The sequence below is a fragment of the Colletotrichum higginsianum genome, chromosome 8 (genome assembly GCF_001672515.1).
Source record: "Colletotrichum higginsianum IMI 349063 chromosome 8, whole genome shotgun sequence".
Classification (NCBI taxonomy): domain Eukaryota; kingdom Fungi; phylum Ascomycota; class Sordariomycetes; order Glomerellales; family Glomerellaceae; genus Colletotrichum; species Colletotrichum higginsianum.
Genome location: NC_030960.1, coordinates 2,053,521 through 2,078,456, shown reverse-complemented (window position 1 = coordinate 2,078,456; position 24,936 = coordinate 2,053,521). Strand labels below are relative to the sequence as shown.

Genomic DNA, 24,936 nt, shown 5'->3' with positions numbered 1-24,936 from the left:
AGTTAACGATGGGACTCAGAAACCACCCGGTTTGCATCCCACTGACAGTTGATGGGTAAAGATATTGGTTTGAGCACTAATGAAAACGACCCCTGAAACAGAAATGGTAAGAAAGACGACGAAGAAAACCAAAGGCTTTCGAAGCTTAGGGGCCTCGGCTCATCTGTTCTGCGTGGAACTCGCGGTCGCAATCTGCTGCATAAACCAAGACCCTTAAGCTGATTGTGCCCAAACCTCAACTATTATACTTTGTCATCACTGATAACTGCTACAAAACCATTCAAGAGTCGGCTATTCTGTTTTCACTCATCTCATTAAATTACACCATGTCACATGTGCTTCAGTATAGTTAAGAACAGCCCAACGAATTTTGCAATAAGATGGACGTTAAGCTTGACCATAATCAAGGGGCTATTTACATTCTGCTGAGGATTGATGTCAACTACTTTCACATGAAGACGATGCGATATGATTGGTGGAGATGAGCTTGGTATTCAGCGCAATTGATTTCATAAGGGTCACTATTTGAAAACCCGTGAATGCTTCCCAGCCGAGTTTGGGCTATCACCGCCGCCTCTAATCGACGATTATGGGGTTTATGTGAAAGTTCTAGTGTGCCGTCGCCACCATCTAGCCCAGTGTTACCTAACACAGGAGGATGAAGTGCGCCCGGCCTTGAGGCAAAAGTCGGATATTCTGTGCGAGAGATAAAACTCCATAGGACGATCTCTTGGCTAATTGCAGCAATTCCCGACTCGTCCCAGGTGGAGAGGTACAGAAAGAGTTGGTGGACGGACTTTCGGACATGGAAGCAGACTTTACCTATGTTACCGTCTTCCTATTAAGACGATAGCGAGTCGTCGTTCCGTTTGAAATGATAAATAAACAGTTCTCAACAAAGAAAATAAACGAGTGCCCCTAAGCCGGAAAGTGGAAGTATGGAGATGAGAGCTGAATCATCTGTCGTTATGACTGTTGGGGACACCCCTTCGAGTCCTTCACAGGCGTTGATCTTTTCGTACCTATAAGCATAAATCTTTCGCAGGTACAAAATTCCCATTATGGCTTCAGGAAACGACCGGGAAATATTGAGACGCTGCACAGCTCTCCGTACCGAAGAAGCCACTGGTCCATGTGAAGCCGCCGATGGACGAGTCTCCTGCCCTTAGCAACCTCACCAGTGTCGCGGAATGGGAAAATCATTGGCCTTGAAGATGGGAGCAAATGGTGCAGCGGGAGAGTGCCATTCCGAATAAGGATAAGAGACGAAATTCAAAAGTTGATATCACCCGTGCGTGTGCAAGGAAAGCGAAGCGCGCCGCCGCGATCTTGCTATCTCTGGGGTACAGCAGAGTCCAGACCGGGGCCACCCTGATCAGACGTATCGCACAGCCGATCGAACCCAGCTCCTTCTCAGACAATGAGGCCGGATTAGCCACACAGGACGTGCACAATAGGACATCTCACCAGCCGCGACACGGCTGTTACAGTAGTGATAACTCAAACAGCCCGTTCGCTGGGCCCGTTTGCGGACCGAGATGGGGCAAGATGAGAAGGACAACCGCCTGTTCTCCACATCGCCGTGACTGGGTACGACGGGAAAGACGGGACGGGGGTCAAAGAGCTCCCTTCGTCTTGGTATGGGAGAGTCTCGTGTATGGCAGACCGCGGGTATGTCGTCTTATGAAACTGAGGCTTGTGGTCGTGCTTTCTCTGAAATGCCTCCGGCGCACGGAGCTTCAGCAGTGCAGAAGAAGCAGAAAGCAAACTTCGTTTTGCCTCGTTAGCTTTCCTCGGGGATTGCGTCGGTGCAAAGAGGTTGATGATAAGGGCTCTCCGGGAATAGACACCCTTGCTGATGCCTGTCAGGCTTCCCCCCGCGTTGCCCACAGCTCCCCCACGTGGATCTGCATACATAACGGAATGGCGCCACTGGCCGATGCTTTCAAGGGTTGTTACGATGGCCCTTCCCTGTCTGTATGCATGCCTTGTCTGCATGCCTTGTCTGCATGTCCCGTCTATCATATAAAACCTCAACGCTCGCACCGCCGACGACCATGTGTTAAGTCGGCCCCGCCATGAAGGCGCTGTCTTCACTGTATCAGCTGGTGCCCTTGTCGGAAGCCGAATATGGCCGTTGTGCCCCCGCTAGGATGTGAGCATTGTTCAAGAAGCCGGTTGCAGGAGCTGGGTTCCCTGGCACGAGCCGTCAACCAGACGGCTTTGACGACGAACGAGTTGGATGGGACCCTGATAGCACTCAACACCCGCGCAGACGACGACGCGGCCGCCGAAACCATACAGACGGTGCTATGGGTTCTCGTGTCTATATCAGCATTGTTCCTGGGATTGAGGATATACTGCAAGGTGTCCTATTCGTACACAAAGATTCGGTTTGAGGATATACTCCTCATAGCGTCTTGGGTACGAGCCCCAGAGGCGCTACTGTGCCCCAAAGCCGCTGCTGACACGGGACACACAGATGGTTCTTGCAACGGACGCCTCGCTGAACGAATTCATCATCAAGTCCCGGTTTGGCCGCCCCGGGTTCCCCATTACCGTCGATAACATATCTGTGCTTGCAATCATCGGCCTGGCGTCCATCACCTGCTCGTTTGTTGGCCAGGTTTGGAGCAAGACGGCATTCGCTATATCACTCCTCCGAATGTGCGATGGTTGGAAGAAAGCCTTCGTATGGTTTTCCATCATCTCCATGAATGTCTTGTTCACATTCTCCGCATTGTCATTCTGGATTGGGTGCGTCCCTCTCGAAAAGAGATGGAAGCCCTTTAGTGAGGGAACCTGCTACGATCTGAAATGGGTTGTGTCTTTCGGCATATTCGTTAGTGGTAAGCCCATGGCCTTTCAGGATGTTACTCATATTTGTACTAACAGTGCTGCAAGTTTACTCTGGTGTGCTAGACATCGCGTTGGCCATCGTTCCATGGCTAATCCTAATGCGGCCCACCCCGGCCGAAGCATCATCGGGACTGACATTAAGCAAGAAAGAGAAGATTGGCGTCTCCGTGGCGATGAGTATGGGAGTTTTGTAAGCGGCTTCTATCAACAACCTGAACCCATAAGCACCAGCTAACAAGAAACAGAGCCGGCATGGCTGCGTTTGTCAAAGCCTCCTATATGCGGTCCGTGAACGATGTCACTGGTGACTTCTCTCGTGAGTTCAGTTCTTGGTCATGATGTACAAGGCCTGATGTGTTGACATGGGGACGCAGACGGAGGAGCGGAACTGGCCGTTTGGGCAGCAGCCGAAACGGCGATTACCATCATGGCGGCGACCATTCCAGTACTGCGGGTGATGCTGCGCGACACCGCAGTCAAGACGCGATTTCTTCCCGAAGCCATCAGGATGAAAGTCCGGGGCACTGTCAGAAGATCCGAAAGAGATTCGGGAATGCCCATGCAGCAGCAGCCAGGAGAGGACAAGCCACCCATCGTCGGCTCGGGAGATTCAATAGCTACTGCCGGGGCCTCTTCTTCCTCGTCCGGCTCGACGGTCGACTCCAGCAAGGCACTCATGACCAAGCAGGGGGAACCTAGACGGAAACGGAATGGATGAGGACAACCCCAGCCAGCCCAGCAGCTGACCTAACGACTTGACGATAGAACTTGAAGAACTCCAGAAAATCAATAATGTTAATGAAAGCTCGATTTCAACAGAAACAGGTTTGCATTGAATGTTCAATTAGAGTTGTATTGTTCCCGGAACTCAGAAAACCTTGACGGACTTCCTATTCTACTCTTGTCCAATAGGCTTGCCTTGGAGCTGCCATGCCATCGGGGCCGACGCAGCCACCAGAGGTGCTGTTGGACCGCCCTCCCTTGGGTCGTCCAAGATGAAGTTCATGGGGAAGCCAATGTCGAAGGTCTTGTAGCTTTCAATCTTCTGAATCTGCTCCTTCGTGAGGCGGATGCTCAGTGCCTTGATGTTGTCCTCCAGGTGTTCGACCTTGCGGCCGCCGACCATGGGGAACACGTAACGAGCCTTCTGCATCACGTATGCCAGGGCAATCTGCTGAATGCTTTCGGTCCCATGCTCCGTGGCAATCTGCTCGAGGACCTCGCTGGCCTTGCGCTCGTCGTCAGACTGTTCCGAGCCGAACAGGGATCGGAGGCCTTCGCCAGCCTTGCGGCGTTCCTCAATCTGCTTCTTGGACTGCAGCTTGCCGCCTCCAAGGACGTCCCATGGACACAGAGCCATGCCAAAGTGTCGGGCCATGGGAATGATGTCCCGCTCGAGATCGCGGACCAAAACACTCCACCGACCCTGGTAGACGGAGAAGGGCGTCTTCCCGTGCGCCTTGGCGTAGGTGTTCGCAGCGGATACGACCCAAGCGGGTGTGTCAGAAGCGCCCAGGTACAGAACCTTACCCTGCTCGACAAGGATGTGGAGGGAGTCCATGAGTTCCTCGATGGAGGTGGTCCAGTCCCACCAATGGACGTAGAGCAGGTCGATGTAGTCCGTCTGCAGCTTCTTGAGCGAGTCCCGGACCGAGAGGTGCAGCGACTTCTTGTGGTTGCCGGAGTAGTTGACACACTTGCCCGGCCCAAGCGCATGCTGGCGGTACTGCGTCGTGAATTTGGTCGCGATGAACATGACGTCCCGGTTTTTCCTGGTGGCCATCCACTCTCCCAGGATCTGTTCCGACTGCTCGTCTTGATAGTTGTTGGCCGTGTCGATGAAGTTGCCGCCGGCGTCATAAAAGGCGTCGAGCAGCTCGTAGGACTGAGCTTCTTCCATGGAGCCCATGAACGAAGACCACGCGGAGCCGATGGACATCGCGCCGAGACAGAGCGGAGATACTCTGACGCCGGCGGTGGTAGACAGGACGCGGTACCTGCCGAGCTCGGTTTTGGGCTCTGGGGCCGGTTCGAAGATACTAGGCATTGTAAAGGTTGATGGAGGTTTCGGAGTCTCAAAAATTGGTGTATAAGGCGAGCAAGAAACGCTTCTGGAGGAGATGGGCAGTACGTCCGAAATTAGACTGCGTCTGACGATGTTCCCCTTTATACCACTTTTGCTCTTCGCAACACCCAGCCAGCGAATCAATATTGGCTGGCGGTGTGCTTAACGTTCATGAAATCGACCGAAACCTTAACTCCGGGAAACGCTGACTGTCTGTCATCATCGAACGGTGTACACATCACACTGGAGGCCGTCTGTGCTCATTGGCCCCCACCATGACGTTCAAATGGACCCCGAGGTCGAGATCAGGACGATCGAGCTCGCTTTCGGCTGGCCCCTGCTTCTGCTGGCCATGAGAATATGTGGTGCAGGACCTATCCACTCGGCCGCCGTCGAGGGCCCGCGACCCCGTAACCCCGTTAACCCCGCGATGGACAGGCGGGCGCTGGAAGCGATAGGGACGGGGTGGCATCGGAGTTAGAGGCCGACAGTGTTGGGGTACGTTATGAGCTTACATCCGCCGGGTTCCAAACCGGACGTCCAATTCCATTGATAGTACAACAGTGCGTTAGCGTTGGTGTTGTGGCTGTCTTTATTGAGTTTGAGACCATCGAAGGCGTGTTTGGCGGAGTACTAAGGTCCGTGGCTAGCTACGAAATGCTGATGGGGAACGGTTAAAAAAAGCACGACAAAGACTTCGTTCCGCAGGTTGGCCAAAGATGAGACATCGTCATATCGGGACTGTCAATAAAGGTGTTGGCCTGGTGGATGCCCATCCGGCTTGATCCCAATCTTCATCGGGCACATCTTGACTGCATCTGTGTTGCTGACCGAGTCATGATAGCTTCGTCTGGGTAGAAATATCACAACATACCATTCACTTTGTATGGCTAGTCGTAGAGAGCAGAGGTCACTCACTACATACACAATTTCTGCTTTCCCATACTCACGACAGAGGTACACCTCGTTAACCGGCCTCCAACTTGTTCTATCATGGTAGTATCTAGACATCCTTTCTGAAAGACACCTTCCAGTCCTGTTGTCGGCACAACAACAAGACACCTCTTCTCTTTGAAAACGTCAACTCTTTGGGTCTGATCTACTCTGCATCGAACAGCATATAGGTGACTTTGCGGTGCTGGATTCTGCAATGCTGATGGCCGAGAAAGGGCCGGACCAGTGTCTCAAGCCTTTACCTTTCTCACCCGCGCAGGACTGCTGGGCCGTGTAATCCCCTCGACTCAGTTTCTGCCCGTCTATCCTCTGTTTCTCTGCAGACCCCTATTTCTCGCACTGCAGCGTTATCCATAGTATAGGAAAGGGAGAAAGGGCCTGGGGAGGACTCGATTGTGATCAGCCCGTCCGCCCATCAAGGCTCTCTAATTCCTAGCAGGCGGGGCAGCGTGTACATCTTCGCTGAAATAGCGGCTCCCGTCGTGACCGCCTCGTCCGGATCGCAGCCGCCATCGGCGCCGTACGAACACCTCAAAGGATCCCTGCCGCCGAAGAAATCTCGCACCAGCGACCGCGCCCTTTCGTTGCGGGCGTACTCGCCAACCAGCACAATGTCGTCCACATCCCCTCTCGTCAAGCCCGCCTCTCGGATGACCAGGTCCATATACGTAAGCGCCTTTTCAAAAGGGTCCTCACTGCCACGGGATCCTGTGGGGTAAGAGCCTTCGACAAGGTCCCCCATCTCCTCGCCGAAGGCCGTATCAGTAACATCTGCCAGGTCTTCAAAAACGCCCCAGTCGTATCCCAGCAAAGACGCCTCGAAATGCCGCCGTCCCATCTCGACAACCAGACCGACGCGCTCGTCTTGGTGATCGTCGACCCCGAAAGCCAAGCCAGCAGCCCGCGGGGCTGGCAAGAGCATCAAGGCGCTCAGCCCGACGGACTCGGCGGCCTCCCTGATCGCTCGCCGCTCATCGTCGCAGACGCGACGCGGGACGGCGATGACGACGTGCGTCGTCGACTGACCGAGCCACTGGTCCGCCGTGGCCTTGAGCCGGGCGAGGATGAGCGGCAGCGTCTCGGCGATAGCCACTCGTCCGTCGTGTGTATGCGTGCCCGGACCGTTCTTCGGGTTCGGGAAGGCTCTGCTGAGGAAGTACTCCGACTCTTCTGCACGGCAGAGCAAACGACTGGATAACAAAGTTGGCAAGACGAGCGCGCGTCGGATGAAACGGGGCATTCTCACCTGGGTTGGAAAAGAATGACGTCGAGCGGCTCGCTCAGCCCCGATTGCAAGGCTCGACGGTTTGCTCTGGACAGACGAAAGCCTGGAGCGTAAAAGTCTAGGTCAGTTACACAACATGAGAGAGAGAGAGAGCACATATAGCCGTTGACATATTTACTCTGGCCCTCGGCGGGGGTATTGACAGCGCCCTTTGCGAAGACTCCCACGCTGGAATAGGATGGGCCGAGGCTCTGGGGACGTCAGATGAGGTTAGTGTCAAGAGGGGGCCGGCGCCGTGGCTGATACGATAATTTAGGTAGGGGTTCTCGCTTACAATAGCAACGACGTGTCCATAAGACCTGGCCTCAGGAGAAGCGGCGACGACAGATGGGGATGGTGAGAATAGCAGAAGGAGGACAAGGGTTGTGAGGAGCCCCAGGCCACAGCCGACTCGAAGCTGAGGTGGCCTCGACCTGGCCATGCGCACGATGAGAGCGAGGAAACAAAGAATGCTAGGGCTTGTCGAGCAAGCTGTGAGTCTCGAGGGAGGATGTTTTGATGGGGGGAGGCTGTGTGGTTCAGCTCGGTTGAACTTTGCGTACCATCTGGACTACATAACAATTCAGAAATGGCAACCAGAGTCTCCCAAAGGGTTTATTCAGTTGCCTGCGACGTGGGAGCCGATCCCCTGTCGTTATCCTTGTCCTCGTCAGGCTTTGTCGACCTTGACTCCAGACCAAACCCCACATTGTCTTTTGGTCCGCTAGACAAAAGGAGCAGCACACAGCCAGCCAGTACGCTATGCACGTAAAAAAAAATAAAAAATTGTTTTGGATCTCATATTGAATCGGCTATTCATGCATCTATGTCCAGTACACATCAACTCGAATACATGGATGGCGTGGTATCATGTATTCATCTCGTCTCAGTCTCGGCGTCCGCGTCTTGTCGACCCAGTGATGCCCAAAATTAAGCATTACCCAAAGTATTACACGAAGATTACGTCTTGGTACTCCCTCCTACGGGATATGTGGCGTGTGGTTTGCATGTGCGGTCCATCAAATCATCATCGCCCACGCTAGGGCACCAGCAAGGGCCCCGCCGGCAGACAAGACGGCGCGGCCAGCAGCGTTGACCTCGACGACAGTGTTCGTGCTCGTGGGTCTCGGAGCGCCGGTTGTGCCCGTAGGCGTCACGGGGATGCCGATGTTGGCGCCGCCATCGACGGTCCGCGAGGCGGTAGGAGGGCTGACGCCGGTGGAAGTAGGACCATCGGTCTCCGTCTCGGGCTCATCGGTCTCGGAAGCGGACTTGTCGGTAACGGATGGCTTCGCCGTCTCGGACTCGGTGGTGCTCGATGCAGTAGTCTTGGTCTCCGCGGGGGAGGTGGTGGAAGTGGACGCAGAGGTAGTAGTGGTGGGGGCCACAGACTTGCTGGTCGTGGTAGGCTTGGGTTCCTCCTTACCGCCCGAGGGCTCGCCGCTCTTGGGGTCGCGGTACCAGTTGGAAGCAGGGTCGCCCAGGCACTCGCCGACAGTGGAAAACTCGAAGCCCTTCTCCTTGGCGACATCGATCATGTACTGAACGAAGCCGTTGACGGTGAAGGACTGAATGTCGTGGGAGAGTGCGATGAAGGAAGAGCTGGCAGGGTTGGCCGAGTTGATGGCGCTCGAGTACGTCTCCTTGGAGTTGGCACCGCCGTCAACCCAGTCCTTGGTATCGAGGTTGTAATCGGTCTTTGATGAAATGTCAATAAATGGGCTAAGGTAACACAGCAAGGTCGAGATGAGAAGACAACACAACATACCACGTGGTAGGAGAGATCGTTAAGGGTGGAAATACACTGGCCATCACAGTGAGTGTAGGGCGGGCGGAAATAGGTGGGCACGATGCCGAGAACCTTGGCGAAGATCTCCTCATTCTTGACCAACTCCTCGACCTGCTCGTCACGGGAAATGGTATTGAAGTCCTTGTGGCTCCACGAGTGGCTGGCGAGTTGGTGGCCGGCGCCCAACATGCGCTTCAGCAGAGGGGTGTAAGTCGGATTGGCGACGCCGTTGTTGCCATTGGTGCCGACGAGGTAAAAGGTGGCCTTGATGTTGCCGTTCTTCTCGAGGGTGTCGAGGACCTTCTCGGTGTACTCTCCGGGACCGTCGTCGAAAGTCAAGGCAACCTTGCCGTTGACGGTGCAGTGAGTGATGCTGACGCCATACGGGACGCTTCCGAATCGAGGACGAGGCAGGTCTCTGGTGGTGAAGGCAGACGAGGACTCGAGAGGAACGGCGGCGGCCAGTCCGCCAGAAGCGGCAATGGCTGCGAGGAGTGAAAGCGAGTGTACTCTAACAAGCATCTTGGCTGGATGGTGCGGTATGGAAGCGAGTGACTGCGGTGGATGAGGGGGATATCGTCGGTACGCGGTCATGGTTACGGGGAGAGTGTGATACACTTATATCCAACCAACAACGCCAAGGGATGACCCACAACAAGCCTTCCCGTGCATGAGAAAGCCCCGGGAAGAAGATAAAATGAAAGTGATGGGCTAACCCGCCGAGCAGTGCGTGGGGAAGGCTGGGCAGGAGTTGATCGCAGGCGCGGCGCCATGTCCGTGTGCCGCGCCCGACGGCGGCGGCCGAGTTTTCGGGCAACATGGGGTCGCAGGCATCTCGCTGGCGCTGAACTTTCTTGGCTGGACGGCCCCAGAAATAGGAGGACCGGAGGCAAGGACAGAACGGGGAGAGGAGGGGTGTGGCTCAGTACACGAGCAAGTCTGTCTTGCAACTTGCAAGGTTGAGTGCTTGTCCCGCAAGGGGCGCGGCCACGGGTTATGGCTTGATGTCGGAAGAAAAGGGCGGCGGGGAGAACGCAGCCACCACTGGTGCCAGTGAGAACGAGTGTGTGGTGTGTGACTATGACGGCTGTCTGCAAGGCGCCAGGGCCAGCGCGGGACGCCCATACGGGGGAGGAGTGATATTGCGATCTCGTACTATTAGTGTTGATTTTTGTTTTCTTTTGCGGGGGACGCTGTGAGCAAACAGAGCGCACGACCACAGGCTGGTGCTGGTAGTGGGATCGTCGCAAAGGACTCAGGCGAAGAAGAAATGAGAGCCAAGAAGGTCGGGTTAACCGTTAGTCAGGGCCGCTGGCCTTAGTTGTCGAAGTCCTCGTGTAGTGGCCCCCCTGACTCAAACAGGCAAAAGGTGACAATACGAGCATTGGCAGACCCAAGTGACTGGATGTCAAAATTGCAGTCCCGGTGGTGTGCGCCCGAGGAGGCACTTGGCAGCAGTTCGGTTTTTTATTTTTAATCCCCGTTCTTGGCTTGTGGTACCAGCCACGACAGCGACTGGGCTTCCCATAGGCTTGTACTACTTTTCGGGGGGAGGAGCCAGCTGTAGGCAGACGCAGACATTCTGGTTCAGCGAGGGAGGGAGGAACTTTGGTCGACAACGGCTTCTCTTGCGTGTAAGATGGGCGCCGGGTGCGGCGCAGGCCCAAACGAAGGGAGCTGCTGGTCGGAGATGCTCTGTGCTCGGGGGGTGGGGCGACGCTGGGTCGTCTCTCTCGTCTGGCGATGCCATCCATCCAGCATTCGTTTTTCTTGTCTCTTCTTGAGGGGTTTGCGACGGGGGCTAGTCTTGGCGCATTAGGGCCGTACATGAATGGTGTTTGACGCAAGGGACGCCGTCTCTGTGATTGGTCGTTAGCATCAGCCACCACTTGGACGAAGTACAGGTACTGCCGTGTCTGTCTGGTCGCACATTGTCGTCTGAGAAAGGGGAGGGCAATATTCCCTTCTACAATGGAAACGGCCGACATGAACAGTTTCGTGTTGCGCCGACGACGGTAGAAGAGGAGTCTGTCTCCCTGCCGCCGTGTTTCCTGCGCGTTCGGACGACGGATGGGAGGAACAGGCTGGGAGATTGATGTTGGCGGCCAAAAGGCTAAAGCTTGTAGATGGGGCACGGAGCGACGACGGCGTGGCTGGTCCGCGTCTCAGTGTGTTCCCGTAGGCGGCGTGGGCGGTTTGTCTATGTACCCATCAGGGCCCATGGCGCCGTTGGCTGTGGCTCGGATCGACTTGAGACGAACGAAGGATTGGTTAGTGGCTTCCTTCCATTGCTTCTTCGTCTTCTCGCGCGGGCTTATTTTTGTCGTTGACATGGCCGTCGCTCATCCCCGTCTTCGTTGCTCGGGTCAGATGATGGGTGGTGTGTTCGGGTTGGTATTGGTCTCTTGTCGCTCTCATTTCCGAGGCGCATGCTGCTTGTCCTGCTGTGCCGTAGGTACCTAGGCAGGTACATCTGTACTCCGTACACTACCTATAGAGACCGAGTCGCCCAGTGGACCGAGTTGCGAGAATAGGCCCCAGCAAGTGGTCGTTGGGCGACATGGCCAAATGAACAGACGGGTGGGTAAAGATGACCAACTTTCTGCCAGCAGCATGTTGAGTTTGGCCTTGTCCCACGTCAGATTGATTGGGTCCAAAAATGGCACCTTTGTATGGGTGGGATCTCTCTCGTATTGGCCCGCCCTCGAAGATGCGATGGGGAGAACGGTGAGCAGAGCTAGAGCGGCATCGAAGTATTTCCGTCAGACCGAGCTTTGCCGAAGGGGGGATGGGATGGGATGGAGCCTGTGAGAGCCAAGAATGGAGGGCAGACAGGCATGTGCTTGGGCAGGTTGGCACGGCAGATACGGCAGGTACAGATAGGGGATACCCAGGATAGAATTCCATTTCCATGGATTCGACTGGTTTCATCAGCCTTACGCGGATAAGTGCGCGACTACCACTGTTTCCTCTTTCCATTTTCCTCTTCCCTCCATTTCTTCCTTCCTTTACTACTATGGGAGTAGGCAGCAGGTACGTCCTGCCAATTCCATCAGGCAACTGCGATCAAAGCACGTGCGCTAATCACGTGCATCCTTCGTTCAACGTCCATGCGAAGCAGCAGCGAGCCACAGCCACACCTTCCTCGCACAGTCTTGTCCTGCCTTAGGGCGCCGCCTCGTCACAGTGAAAACTCACTCTGCGCCGCACTGCCCTGTGTTATTGTCTGCATCTCCTGGCCTACCGACTCCTGGCTCTCCGGCAACATAAGCCGGTCTCCCATTCGCAATGTTCACCGGTCATGCACTCGGCGGAGAGACAAGGGCGAGGGGAGGGGGTTGGCTCACTTCCCTGTCCTAACCATTTTCCCTCTTTGATTTCCGGTCCAAAATCGGAACAATATAAAATGTGAGGCCAGTTCTCAGGAACATGGAACATGGTTTCACCACGCCGGCAGAGCCAAGACTTGTTTGTTGCTTATTCTTGTCTTAGCCTCACTTTTTGGTCTTATTCCTCGCGTGTCACAGACAAACAGATACAGGGCGAGTGAGTTTACCGTGGATCGTATTCCCATTCATGTTTTTGGTTTCGTTCAGCCCATCTCATTTGTCCGACAACACGCCAAGGCCCGCCTTGCCTTTCCCACAGGAACATACATTTCACTCCTTCCCCCTCTCCCGGCCTTGCATCCCACTGCAGATCACGATTTTACCGGCTCTCTATGGCAAATGTACCGCCAAGAAGCAGTGCCCGACCCGAGACCCAATGATGGCCCCCCAAATATGCTGCGTCGGCACTGGTTCACCGCTCTCTCCTCACTCTCCGGGAGCAACAAGCAGGCATCCCTTCAGCAAAAAGCTTGTCTGTATTTCCCCCCCTAGGACGCGGATGAGACAGCTCGCCGGGGATACAGTGATTGAAGCAATGAAATCCACCCGTGTTTCACTCTTTGCGTCATCCCGCCCTGCTCCATAGGATGAGTGTCTTGTCTGGACTGCATCGATGGATGAGAGCGCATGTCGGCGCAGGACGTAGGCTCCAGTCCGGCGCGTCTGCGCACTCGTCGATGCATTGCGGTCCAGCATCTATCTCCAAGGCGCCGACACAGCCCCTCATCTCACCACATCTTTCGGGCAACTGGGAATCTCACGTCCGAGATCGTCCGATGAGACTGCCAAGATCTGCAGGCTTTCAGCTACCTGTTTAACGAGACGGCAGCCTGCTTGAAGTCGGAATCCGGTTCGATATTTCAGGTGGGTTACCGCTTACACGCCATCTCCTCTCCGGAACCCATGGCTCGTTCTTTGGACGTCGATGTTTCACTGGCTGAAATGGCCGCTTCGATTTGCAGCCTGTCATATCTGCTTCTTTGCTCTTGAGCCTGGGTTCCGCCTGGCCGCCTGAAATCGCTACCCCCATTCTCTTGATTTAATAGGGACAGCTCCGTTGCCTAGGAGATGCCCCCAAAGTGAAGAGTGACGATGCTTTTGTTGCTGTTCTCCTTACTCTCGGCTCTCAGTATGGGCAAACAACGGCAGTCGGTAGGTGTCTTAAGTGGCCACAACCACTTCCGTGTGATCGATTGCCTACATCGTTCCTACCCGATTATTCTCTGGAGGCTCTCGTCGATGAGACATGTGTGCTTTCGTCATCAACATCACATCCACCGAACAATGGTGACTGTCATCCTTGCTCATTATGTTTCAACTATCCTATATTCTTCACCTATGGTGGACGTGGTAATTGGAGAAGTCAAGGCTGAGCGAAATGAACGTCGTTGATGGCGCGTTCAATTACACGTAGCATGTATGATACGGTCGAGACGCCAACCTCATCGAGCATGATGCTCGACCTTCTTCAGTAATAGTTGTCTTTCCTCCCAGCATTGAGAGTGAAAACAAGACATCCGACCTGCGTACTGCCGCCGATGCCGCCGTTGTTGCCTAAGCAGGTCCTTGATCAGTACCCGTCCCGACTACTGCAATTCCCAAAAAGCCACCGATGAGAACAACACAAAGGGACATGAACTCACACTTCGCATAGTTGTCCTTCATGATATCGACGCATGATGGCCCGTCCGGCCCCAGCGGGTACCCGATGTCCTGGAACCCCTGCTTCGTGCGACACTTGGCGCGCCAGAGGACCTTATAAGTCAACATACCCACTTCCTGGCCCCCCCCCCTTCCTGGCCCCCCCAGCCCCACCAAGCTACACCAAAAGGTGCTACTTTTTACTACACCCTTAATTAATTACCTAAAAAGACTATAATAAAAAGAAAACTATATATAAGTAGATATTTAAGTATAGTTTATAGAAATATATAAATTAAGTAGTATAGTATACTTACTACTTAGAAATAGTAGTATTAGTAAAAGTATAAAGTTTTATATAGTATTTTCTACTAAAGTATTAACTACTATATATACTATTATAAATTATATAGAATTTATATTATTTAAAATAATATTTATATAAACTATATATAGAAAGTAAGCTATCTTTATAGCTTTATAATAGTAGTAATAGTAAAGTTATTCTATAATAGAGATCTTACTAGTAAAAGTTTACTATTATAAAATACTTATTATAGACTAAAACTATTATTAATATATATAATAAGCTTTATTAAGTTAATATAGTAACTATAGTCTACCTTAAATCTATATAGTAAAGTAAAAGTAGAATTTATACTACTATACTAAAATAATAGTATAATAAGTAATAGTAGTAAATTATATAGAAAATCTAACTTTTATTTTTATAGTACTATTTCAAGCTTATCTTACTATTAATTTATTCTTTTTATTTTTTTATTTATAATTTAAGTTAAGATCTTTAAAATAATATTTTTTTTATTTTTGTAGCTCTTTTAGGCAATTAATTAAGGGTATACTAAAAAGTAGTACCTTTTGGTGTAGCTTGGTGGGGCTGGGGGGGCCAGGAAGGGGGGGGGCCAGGAAGTGGGTATGTTGACTTAGTCCTGGAGGACGCCCATTTGGTCCTTGTAGCGCCAGCGCCAGGCGTGCAGCGGGTGGTCTATGGTGTCGTCGACGATCGTAAGGGTGTCGCGTGCGAAGTCCGACTCGCAGAAGCGCTTGGCCCCCTTGTTGACGGCGTCACGATGGACGTCCGCATGCCCCTTGTACTCCGGCTCTTTCGGGTTGTTGCAGTTGATCTGCTGGAGCTCGAAGGGGGCTTCCTCGCGGGGCCGCAACGGCGCCAATGACACGGAACGGAGGGAGATCGGGCTGCGACTAGATCGGGGCCCGAAGAAATGGTCCTGTTCGTGATTGGTTCTGCCCGAGGGGTGGCTGTACAACCGGGGGCCGAGGATTTGGTCTTCAACGACATCAGTTCTGCCCGGAGGGTTGAGAGCGGAGGTCGGAGGGAGCTGGATGGGCTCGAGGTGGACGCTGATGCCTCTCCCAGCGGCGAGCGCCGTGAGAGCGAGGAACGCCAACGAGAAACCGAGTGAGCGGTAGCGCATGATGTCCCGTCAGCGAAGTGGCAAGAGACAGTGTCAAATGGGGGTTATCAGCATTCCAGGTTGGCACTCAAGAGTCTGCCCACCAAGTGCAATGTGACCTATACATTGTGAAGAAACACGCCCAGGGTCATCGCCTCGTATCTATATGGGAGAGGATGATGCCACTGCTCTAGCGTTTGGCTCGTTACACAGTATTGACCAAAATGGTCATTGAACGATCTACGCTCTTTATCCTTTATACGGATCTATTTTTCACTTCTTACGTTTCCAGTCTCAGGTCACTGAACCGGCCCCTTGCAGGCTATCCCTCCACCCCTAGTAAACGAGGTTGGGAAAGCGATTGGACAGAAAACATTGCAGTATCAGTTACAGGCAACTTTTTCCAGTCTACTTGGTAGCCCAGAAGTGCTGTCATCCTGCCAAGTTGACGATCTCTTTGACCAGAACGGTGACGAACCAGGGTCTAACAGCTCAGTGCTTGGCAAATCATACAAATAGTCACTCACAACCGCTTCGGAACATCACACAAGTGCTCATCAGGGATGCAAGAATGGTAACAATATCGTCTCTTTGCCATCGTTCTACGTGAGTCCCTTACTGCCAGGCGCTGTTAGGCTGATACCCGTGCTTGTCCGCCCAGTGCGCCACGACTCGGAAGAAACACCTCCTGTGCTCGCTGAAAAGACCGTCTTCGCAAAAGAGGAACAAGGGAAGCGTCCACCAGACGGAGAGGTCGTCGTGCGACCCGTCCACCGCGAAGACGCCCGTCAGCGTCCACATGACGATGCTGCACAGCGGGCAGCAGACCTTGGAGATGCCGATAAACTTACCCACGAGCGTGCGCGTGCCCTGGAGCTGGTTGTCCGGCCTCCTCTGGAGAAGGTAGTGATCTAGAACTTGCATCTCGCAGTGGGTTAGCCTGCTCATGGCCTTACCTCTTCCGTGGATCACCTGGTTATTAGGGGCCGTCAGCGCGAAGAACCGGACGTCGACTTTGGGGCCGCCGTCGTCGTCGTCGTCAGCGTGCCGAGAGCGGTAGTACCGTGGGAGGAACCCGGCAATCACCTCCAAATGCGTCAGAGGCTCTGCGATGCAAGTCAGCACGGAGGGAAAGCTCTGGATGAGCTCCTCTTCCTTGACGCCGCAGAGATTCGGTGGCTTGTTTGACGACTGGAGACACTCGAGGAGCCTACGAAGTCCGTCTCTGATATCGCTGGCGATCTGGTTGCGCAGTAAGCGAACCGCCGCCTGCGACGCTCGGTGAAGCCGTAAGAGATGGGTCGAGGACAGTGAGCTGTCCGGCATGATCTGGCCCACCGAGATTTGTGCAATTTCCGTCGTCCCGTGAGTCGACTGCGCGCCGCACTTGCGGATGACGATTCTCCGGTTCATGCCGAGACAATGGAGCTCTTCCGGCTCGTACTCTTCTAGTAACCATGTCAGCACAGTCATGTAATCCTTACCGCTCCGTTTGTCCGTCGTTTTGGTGCCGAGACAAGGCTTCGGGCTGGACCCGGTGTTCTCCCGAGTTTGTTTATAGATCCTGTTGACGTCGTAGTTGATCCGGACGAGCGGGTGGCGCAAAGACAGTCTCTCAACCTCATCGGACGGAACATTCCTCGAGGTTCCGTTCAAAAGTCCGAGAAGAATTCCAAAGAACTTGAAGTCCTCCTCCTGGATTCCCTTGTTCTTTGCCAGTCTGAGGTTCAGGGTGGACTTTCTGTCACTGCCGTCCCCCTTCTGGACAACGTCGCAGCCGACTGCGCCTACGTGATCAAACACGCCGTTTGGAACTCCGCTAACAGTTTGCGAGAAGTAAGCGAGTGCCCTTTGCAGAGATTCGATCTCCGCGCCGAGGTCGGTGGTGCGGATGAAGGCCGGGGCGGGCAGGTCACTGACGAAGTCTCGGAACTGGAGCTCGGGCAACTTGCTTGCTTCGCGGAAGAGGACCCTGGTCTTTGGAGAACCTAGAAATTTAGTATACTCGTTCAGAAGGCTCTGTGCAGTGAGCTTGTCTTCAGGTCGACTCAATCTGTTGAGCTTTGCGGTTCTGTTGTGGGCCACCAGCGATGTCGATAGGGTGTCGACTTTTTGCGGGGTTTCGACTTGTCGGGCGAACGAGGCGTGTCGTGTGGTAGGCATGTTAGTCTTATGAGCGCTGAAGGTTGAATATGGTACATTTCGAGTCTTTCATGTTGAATTCTACGTTCTCTGATAGCCTTTTATCCCACAGACGTCTTTTCATCTAACAAAGACATTGCAGACGTCGGGAGAAGCTCAGGTCAGAACTGATACATCACTAGTGACTATACGAGATGTAGCTGCGAAGATTTGATACTCGTCGGTAATTCATTCAATAATAATTGAGGAGCTTCAGCGATGTCGTTTCAGCGAACGATGCTACGATATCCGACCATAGTGTTCTTTGTTTGGTTGAATTGCCAAACTCCAAACAGGGTCATGACCCGGTTGTAAGATGGGTTGTTTACTTGAACGATAGGTTAAGATGTCCCGCTTTGCGTCTCAAACGCCCAGAGTCGATGACAGCTCATTCTGATTCGACGCAAATGATAAAGAGGACTAGAAGGGCTGGGATTCCACGTACTTGGGGTGCCACTTTGGCACACCTTTCTCACCCAGTCTTGTCTCCCAGAACCCAAAGCAGACCACAAACTGCATGGGACTGACTAGCTCTAATAATAGGGGACCATATCATGAGGAAAGCTGTTGCCCTGCAACCAAGGCACAAACTGCATGGGCTAGAGGCAGTGGTGAACAGTCAAAAGGATACAAGCGAGTCGAGACTGAGCTTCTGATATGCATGAACGACATTATGGGGTATAGTTAATACAGGTGACCTCCCAGATGCTCGCTATCTATCCACGTAAGAACGTTACCTTTAGTAAGTATAAAAACATATTGACAAAGAAAGAAAAGAAAAAAAAAAACGTGATCGAAGACCTGCGGTGTTGGTCTCGACCGCCATTAGGCGAAATGGCCTGGCTGTGGCTTCAAGTTCCCTCCCAGATTCCTGTTCCAAGTCTCGAGATGGGTCAACCATCTCCCAGACCTTTGCACTGGAACACGATTGCCTCATATGCTTCCAAAGCTCTGCGCCCGTTCTTTCTCGATGGTGTCAACAGAGTGCGGCCTGCCCGCCGCTTTCTTTCCCCCAGGCTGGCCGTCCATCTCCACAACCACCGTGGTCACCGTTTCCATCTGGATGCCCTCCATGTTCCCGCCGCGCCTCCGCAGAGACTCCTGGCTGATACTCCGATGGGCGCCGCTACGGTGGCGGTCTCGTTTCGTATCAGCCCCGTGGCGGCGCCCTCCGCGAAACAGCTTGGAGAGCCAGCCGCCGGTGCCTTCGTCTGCCGTGAGGTTCTGCGGGGCGCTCCCGGCGCCCTGGACCCAGACCATGTTTCCGTAGCGGCGGTTGGCCGGCGTGCGCATGAAGGCGAAGGTCTCGAGGCCCGTCTCCTCGTAGTCTGGCGACGCGTTGAAAATGATGACGTGGCGGGTGGTGGAGAAGAGGAGCACGTCGAGCCAGCCGTTGGATGCGATCATGGCGCCGGCGAGGCAGAAGTACTCGAGCGAGACCTGCTTCCCGGCCATCGTGATGACACGACCCAGGGCCAGGGGTGCCGTGCAGAGAATGTAGATTATGGGATAGATGAGGAAGGCCGGGTGGTGTCCGGCGCTGCTCGGATTCGCCGCTGGCGCCTCTCCATGCGAGCTCTTTTGGTGTCCCGACTGCGAGAGGGTATGTGCGTGGCTCAGTCTACGACCGCGGTTGCTCTTGGACGCCGAGGAGGTGGTGTTGTTGGAGGAAGACGGGAGTTGAAGCGCGGGATTGGTGCGGCGGATGTGGTTGAAGATGAGGACGTAGAGGGCGGCGGTGATGAAGAAGGATACGAACATCCACAGGTAGTGAAGGTAGAGACGCATCGCCTCGTAGCGGACATTAACCCAGCACTGGCGTCATGTTAGTGAGTCTTCGCCTGCTTCGAGAGCGCGTGAATCGGCTATGGGTCCCAGGAACTTACCCAGGCAGCGGCGCGGACGTACAGACCGCCGTCGGCGGCTCCGTTGTTGGTGATGATGATGCCGGCTACCGCAAGAGCGTAGATGAAGAACCACACGGAGCCGATCATGGTCCAGAAGGCCCACGTGGGTAGCTTGTAGTCCCGCACGACAGACAGATACGTGTGCACGGCGATGGTAGTAATGAAGGCGCTGGACGCCAGGTCGCCCGTCGAGATGAACCAGCCCTGGGCCCAACAAGTTGTGCTCTCGACGACAATGGCGTTTCTGCTCAGCCATGACGCGTTGAGGAGGAAGGCGAGGGCCTGCTGGATGTCGGCCAGGAGGAGGTTGTAGATGAGCATGAGAAACTGGTTGGGGGCGTCCCGTTTCGTCCTGCTATTGCTCGTCTTGCCGCCTGCGGAATACATGGTCTCCGGGAGGCCCATCTCCTCGGCCAGAACGGCGTCGGCGTTGGGCTCGTCCGCCATGCGCTGCGGCCGCCCGGGGGCCGGCGCGAAGTACCACGAAAGCAACCTGTACGTCAGGACGAAGAAGAGCGCCGTCGTCGTGACGAAAGAGAGGAAGCCGAAGAAGGAGACGGCCGTGAGGCCCCGACGAAGGACGTCGGGGAGTGGCGCCAGCGTTTGGCTTTGAGGGTCCATGGCGGGACTGGATCGCCGGTCGGGGGCGTCGGAACCCCGAGTGGTGGCGTTCGCTCGGGGAAGAAGAATAGAAAGGAAAGCCGTTGGAGGACGTGTTAGTCGCCGTCGGACAACATGTGGTTACCGTGGTGTCGTCCAGTCCATTCAATCTTCTTTTTGTTCAGGAACCCTTTCCTTTCGAGATGCCGTCGATGCTATGGTTGGGGAAATGCCACTGACGCAAGAGTTTGGGCGGCAGTTCATCCTGCTGGCCCGGTGGCTGCAGGGCAGATGATTAAATGGCCGAAACGGATTGCTTTTGCCTTTCCCTTCGCCTCAGAGGGGAGGGGAGGGCCCAGACCAGAACTACGGAGCCAAGGTGAGGATGATGGAGACCCTGACCCTGACGGGAAGTTTAGTGCCAATGGAATCAACAACCCGAAAACTGGCGAACAAGGCCTGTTCTGTAGATGACTAACTAGGGAACGGAGAGGAGTGGGAAGGGGGGGGGCCCATGCTGGCAAAGACATCTTCCGCACATAGGATAGGAACAGAAGACATAGTAAGCTGATGGGATGATGGAGATGGGATATGTGTCAGTGGCCAAGAGAGGGGCCCGCCTACCGCAAAAGGGATATCTGACCGGGGATCCGGATCTTTCTCCCATCGTGGATGGCTCCATTCATTACATTGGCATTGGAGCCTCGGACGAGCTGAAGCACAGCAGAGGGGAAGGTAAGGGCAGGGAAGGGAGGGGCGGGTTTTCCCAGCCATGTTATGAATCTGGGGAACAAAAAGCCTTGTGGGCGATGTTTCATCGAATGAAATCTTAATCGTTGGATTGCCGACTGTCCGTCCACCTGTACAGAGTAGCAACCTCTCTATGGCAGCCCCTATCACGAAACCCATCATCACCAAAACAAAAAATAACGACAAAAGATCCCGTAAGTACGTTCCAGAAGAACCTTCTACGGACCTAGCAATGATGTGTGTTCCATTCCAGCGAAATTAATTCTGACCAGAGTATCCGTAGTCTACCTACTCTACTGCATATCCGTCCGTACCTTGGCCTAGACTCTTCCTGACTGGCTGCCTCATTTCACCAACGCCTGCGAGCCTGTGAGGGGAATCCGAGACAGGGGCGAGAAGCGGAGGGAGGCGGCGGGCTGCCACGAGGGCTGGCTGATCCAGAGCTCCACGAACCCGCTGGTGCTAAACAACTAGGCCAAACCTTAGCTGAGGCCATCAGGTTCAGTGATTGGTGCTTTTCGAGATGGCCTGACAGGGGGAGAGAACTGACATGGCCTGCAATAATTACCGAGATGGCCGTAATGATGAGACGCTATTAGCATGGGGTTCGGGACGTCCTCGTGCTGGGAGGTGGGATAGCTTGAGTCGTTGCAATGGCACGATGTGGATGAGCTAGAATCTCTTTTTGTGGATTTACGCACTGGTTTTTTTTTTCTTTCTCTTTTTTTCTTTCTCTCTTTCCCACTATCCTCCCTGCGTCTCCTCTCCTGGATGTGGTGTATGTCTCCATCCATCAAGCGCCATCGCGCTTCTTCAGCTCAGTTCCCACAGCTCACGTTGTGGACACGCACGCTAGGCTCAAGACGGTCACCTTTAACGAGAGTTGAATCCACTGGGCAGTCTAGGCTTGGCGGCTGCGTCTGACGGCTCTTGGCTTCCACGCGGTCGCTCCTCTGATAGATTGTTTCGAAGAAAAAGGCACGTTCTCCTCTCCTTGCTCGGTACGGGGAGGGGCAATCGCATTTCGGGTTAGGACCGTTGGGGCTGACGAAGCAAAACACCACGAGATGTCCTGCCTGGTGGCGGCCTCTCAACGTGGTCCTCAGGAACCATCGATCTACCCGTTTCAACGTGGGCTCCGGTATTGGAATGAATGATGCGATTGCCCGCAAGGGTCGGTTGGTGGCGGCGCCACTCCATCGATTATCTCTCCGTCTTCCGAACTGTCAACTCTGGCCGATCCTGGCTGGGCTGTCCGAGAAAAAGAAAGCGTTCTTGGCTGAGTTTGCACGGCGCCGAAACACCTTCCACGTCCCTTCCAAAGTATTCGGCATGAGGCCCGAAGCAGATGTTGGTTGAGACAAATTGTCGCGTAATCGAACAATAAATCGCTGCTCACTCGATGCAAGCAACTGTTCTCGACCCCGTGTCCGTCGGACAGACCGCAGCATCGTAGGTTTCCTGCCTGCTCGGGGTCATGACTCGCTGTCCGCACAACTAGTTTCTAGCCGAGCAGCCCTGTACGGCCGTAGGGGTCCGTCCCCAGTCTTGCCTCTCAAAGGACCACAACTCGTGATCGTGATGTTGAGTTGGATCCTGCTGTGTCTTCCGTGGGCCCTGCCATCATTCTGGGGTTGATTGATGCCAGCATACAGCAACCCACGATGGCTGACGGAAAAGAACAGGGGTGAAATCGGTCTTTTCGACCTTTGCGAGATTCTAGATTGCGATATGCTGCCCTTCAACCCTTGGCAGCCCCCCCCCCCCCCCCCGCCCCTTACCTAGCCGAGGGTACATTTGCAGGGCAGAGGTCTCGCAACGCAGCTAAGGCCTAGTTACGTTAGCTTCTCAACTATTAGCGTCCAGCCGCACTGCAGGGGACACATCCGATCGGCTGGCCGCTCGCAGTGCTTTCTCAAAACGGTGGCGCGCCCTGGATGAGCAGACTGTCCGAGTTGCCGAGGGAGGAGAAAAGTCTTCAACGTCGGCGTCGGCGTCGGCTGGACAGCTCGAGGTGACGATCTAATTAAGTCGGAGAGTGGACAGCAGCAGGACCTTTCGACGTATAATATCCGATTAGGATCGGTGTGAGCCTTCGAGAGAACGCACGATGAGACGAACCGGCAGCAGAAAGACTTCTGTTGAAGATGTGAGTGGCGTCGACTGGTGATCCACGGAACTTATTTGCAGAGTCCGACTATCGAATTGTCATCAGTGACTTTGGGGCGAGGTACGACTGTTGAGACATTACGCATGGATGATGCATTGCGGTAATATCAGAACACGCTGTTGCAACTTCACACCTGGTGTATTTTGACACGGTGACAAATGCTGTTGTTCTTGGCTCTGTTTACCTTTACATAAGGCAGTTCACTCTTGATGATACAGCCTTTCATTATCGAGGTACTCTATTTAGTTTTCAAGTCTATAACCCTCCACCAGTCCGAGTGCTTTAGTTACCGTGAACATCTATCAGCTACAAGCTGGGATCTAACAGAAGCATTGGACGTTAACTGCTAGACACGAAGCTGCCTTCAAGTTGTTGTGTGATTGCTATCTCGCCGTATGTGTGCCGTCCATGACTCATCACGCCGAACAGAATCTGCCTTGCGCAAGAGACAGATTCTTGAACGCAGGCCGCGCAGCCTAAATGTCACAGACATAACAGCTTTCTGGATACGCAACAACCTTCCAAACACGGTTATAGCGGGTTCATCTTCACTCTTACCGGTCAAAGTGGCCTGTTACTCTGAAACCCAGAGTGGGATGAATGGTCGATCGCCAGGTTGGTTGAGTAGAGTTCGTCAAACTATGAATCGGCCTGAGTCCAGCTGCTAGAATGCAGTCCTCGGGAACCTTCTTCGCAAGCTAACTCCAAACAGGCTAGACGTGTGTATCCGTTGCCTGAGAATAAATCAAGCAGCCGTCTGATTTCAAGTAAGTCAACATACCCACTTTTGGAACACCCCCTCATTTGGAACACCTAAAAATGCCTCAACCCCACCACCAGCCTCCTACTTCCTCCAACTTCGAACTATCACAACAATTTCATACCTTATGCAAATAACCTCATTTTTTCAGAGGACCTTTATTCCTGCCTTATGGCCCAGTATACCGAGTATGAAGTCAATCAGGCAATCCAGGCTGTTTCAGACGGCCAAAGCCTAAGGAAGGCAGCCCGCGAATATGGCATCCCAATTACCACCCTCCACAACCGTCTCACAGGCACCCAGGCAAGGGCAGCAGCATTTTCAGACCTTCAGAGGCTTTCCCCTGACCAGGAGGCTAAGTTGGCTGAATGGGTGCGAATCCAGCATGCCCTTGGTGTTGCCCCAACCCATCAACAAGTGAGGGCATTCGCAGAACGAATCCTCTGTGCTATGGGGGACAAGGAGCCTATAGGAAAGGGCTGGATCCATGCCTTTCTAAAGAGAAACCCATCTATCAAGGTCCAGAGAAGTCGCCTTATTGACTCTAGACGTGTTAATGGAGCATCTACTGAGGTTATCAGGGACTGGTTCAAACTCCTCGCCATACCAGAGGTCAAGGGCATTAAACCATCCAATAGATACAACATGGATGAGACTGGTATCCTTGAGGGCCAGGGATCTAATGGGCTGGTGCTGGGCATGTCTGAGACGAAGTCTGTACGCAAGAAACAGCCTGGATCAAGGGCATGGGTATCCATCATCGAATGCATCTCTGCCCTGGGCCATGCCCTTGATCCCCTCATTATATATAAGGGCAAGACAGTCCAGCAGCAGTGGTTTCCTCTAGACCTTGGCCCTTATGAAGGATGGCAGTTCACTGCAACAGAGAATGGATGGACTACAGACGACACTGCAGTTGAATGGCTGCAGAAGGTCTTCATCCCTCAGACTATCCCTCAGACTGCCTCCCAGGGCAAGGAGGGCCAGGAGGGCAAGGAGGAGGCCAGACTGCTGGTTGTTGATGGCCATGGGAGTCACACAACGACGGACTTTATGTGGCTCTGCTATATTAATAACATCCATCTATTGTTCCTACCACCACATACCTCCCATGTGCTCCAGCCACTTGACCAGTCAGTCTTCAGCCCTGTAAAGGCAGCCTATAGGAAGG

At 53.7% G+C, this 24,936-nt stretch overlaps 8 protein-coding genes across 8 annotated transcripts; 3 read left to right on the top strand and 5 right to left on the bottom strand.

Annotated features, from left to right (window-relative positions):
- Positions 1-2,130: 2,130 nt before the first annotated feature.
- Positions 2,131-3,198, top strand: CH63R_11602 (Integral membrane protein; the record flags this gene model as incomplete). The annotated part of the gene is given in 4 exon segments (XM_018306576.1): positions 2,131-2,424; positions 2,438-2,849; positions 2,905-3,049; positions 3,105-3,198. The coding sequence occupies 4 exon segments, from the start codon at positions 2,131-2,133 to the stop codon at positions 3,196-3,198; spliced, it is 945 nt and encodes a 314-aa protein (XP_018153417.1).
- A 556-nt stretch (positions 3,199-3,754) lies between these two features.
- Positions 3,755-4,906, bottom strand: CH63R_11601 (Aryl-alcohol dehydrogenase AAD14; the record flags this gene model as incomplete). The annotated part of the gene is made up of 1 exon (XM_018306575.1): positions 3,755-4,906. The coding sequence occupies one exon, from the start codon at positions 4,904-4,906 to the stop codon at positions 3,755-3,757; it is 1,152 nt and encodes a 383-aa protein (XP_018153416.1).
- Positions 4,907-5,210: 304 nt separating this feature from the next.
- On the top strand, positions 5,211-5,405 carry CH63R_11600 (uncharacterized protein; the record flags this gene model as incomplete). Its single annotated transcript, XM_018306574.1, has 1 exon — positions 5,211-5,405. The coding sequence occupies one exon, from the start codon at positions 5,211-5,213 to the stop codon at positions 5,403-5,405; it is 195 nt and encodes a 64-aa protein (XP_018153415.1).
- Positions 5,406-6,293: 888 nt separating this feature from the next.
- On the bottom strand, positions 6,294-7,118 carry CH63R_11599 (Heat shock protein 70; the record flags this gene model as incomplete). The annotated part of the gene is made up of 1 exon (XM_018306573.1): positions 6,294-7,118. One exon carries the CDS (start codon positions 7,116-7,118, stop codon positions 6,294-6,296), a length of 825 nt encoding a protein of 274 aa, XP_018153414.1.
- A 1,043-nt stretch (positions 7,119-8,161) lies between these two features.
- CH63R_11598 (Chitin deacetylase) lies at positions 8,162-9,525 on the bottom strand (the record flags this gene model as incomplete). Its single annotated transcript, XM_018306572.1, has 2 exons — positions 8,162-8,839; positions 8,911-9,525. 2 exons carry the CDS (start codon positions 9,523-9,525, stop codon positions 8,162-8,164), a joined length of 1,293 nt encoding a protein of 430 aa, XP_018153413.1.
- Positions 9,526-15,205: 5,680 nt separating this feature from the next.
- On the top strand, positions 15,206-15,406 carry CH63R_11597 (uncharacterized protein; the record flags this gene model as incomplete). Its single annotated transcript, XM_018306571.1, has 1 exon — positions 15,206-15,406. One exon carries the CDS (start codon positions 15,206-15,208, stop codon positions 15,404-15,406), a length of 201 nt encoding a protein of 66 aa, XP_018153412.1.
- Positions 15,407-16,012: 606 nt separating this feature from the next.
- On the bottom strand, positions 16,013-17,560 carry CH63R_11596 (uncharacterized protein; the record flags this gene model as incomplete). The annotated part of the gene is made up of 1 exon (XM_018306570.1): positions 16,013-17,560. One exon carries the CDS (start codon positions 17,558-17,560, stop codon positions 16,013-16,015), a length of 1,548 nt encoding a protein of 515 aa, XP_018153411.1.
- Positions 17,561-18,511: 951 nt separating this feature from the next.
- On the bottom strand, positions 18,512-20,106 carry CH63R_11595 (Integral membrane protein; the record flags this gene model as incomplete). Its single annotated transcript, XM_018306569.1, has 2 exons — positions 18,512-19,393; positions 19,465-20,106. The coding sequence occupies 2 exons, from the start codon at positions 20,104-20,106 to the stop codon at positions 18,512-18,514; spliced, it is 1,524 nt and encodes a 507-aa protein (XP_018153410.1).
- Positions 20,107-24,936: the final 4,830 nt, after the last annotated feature.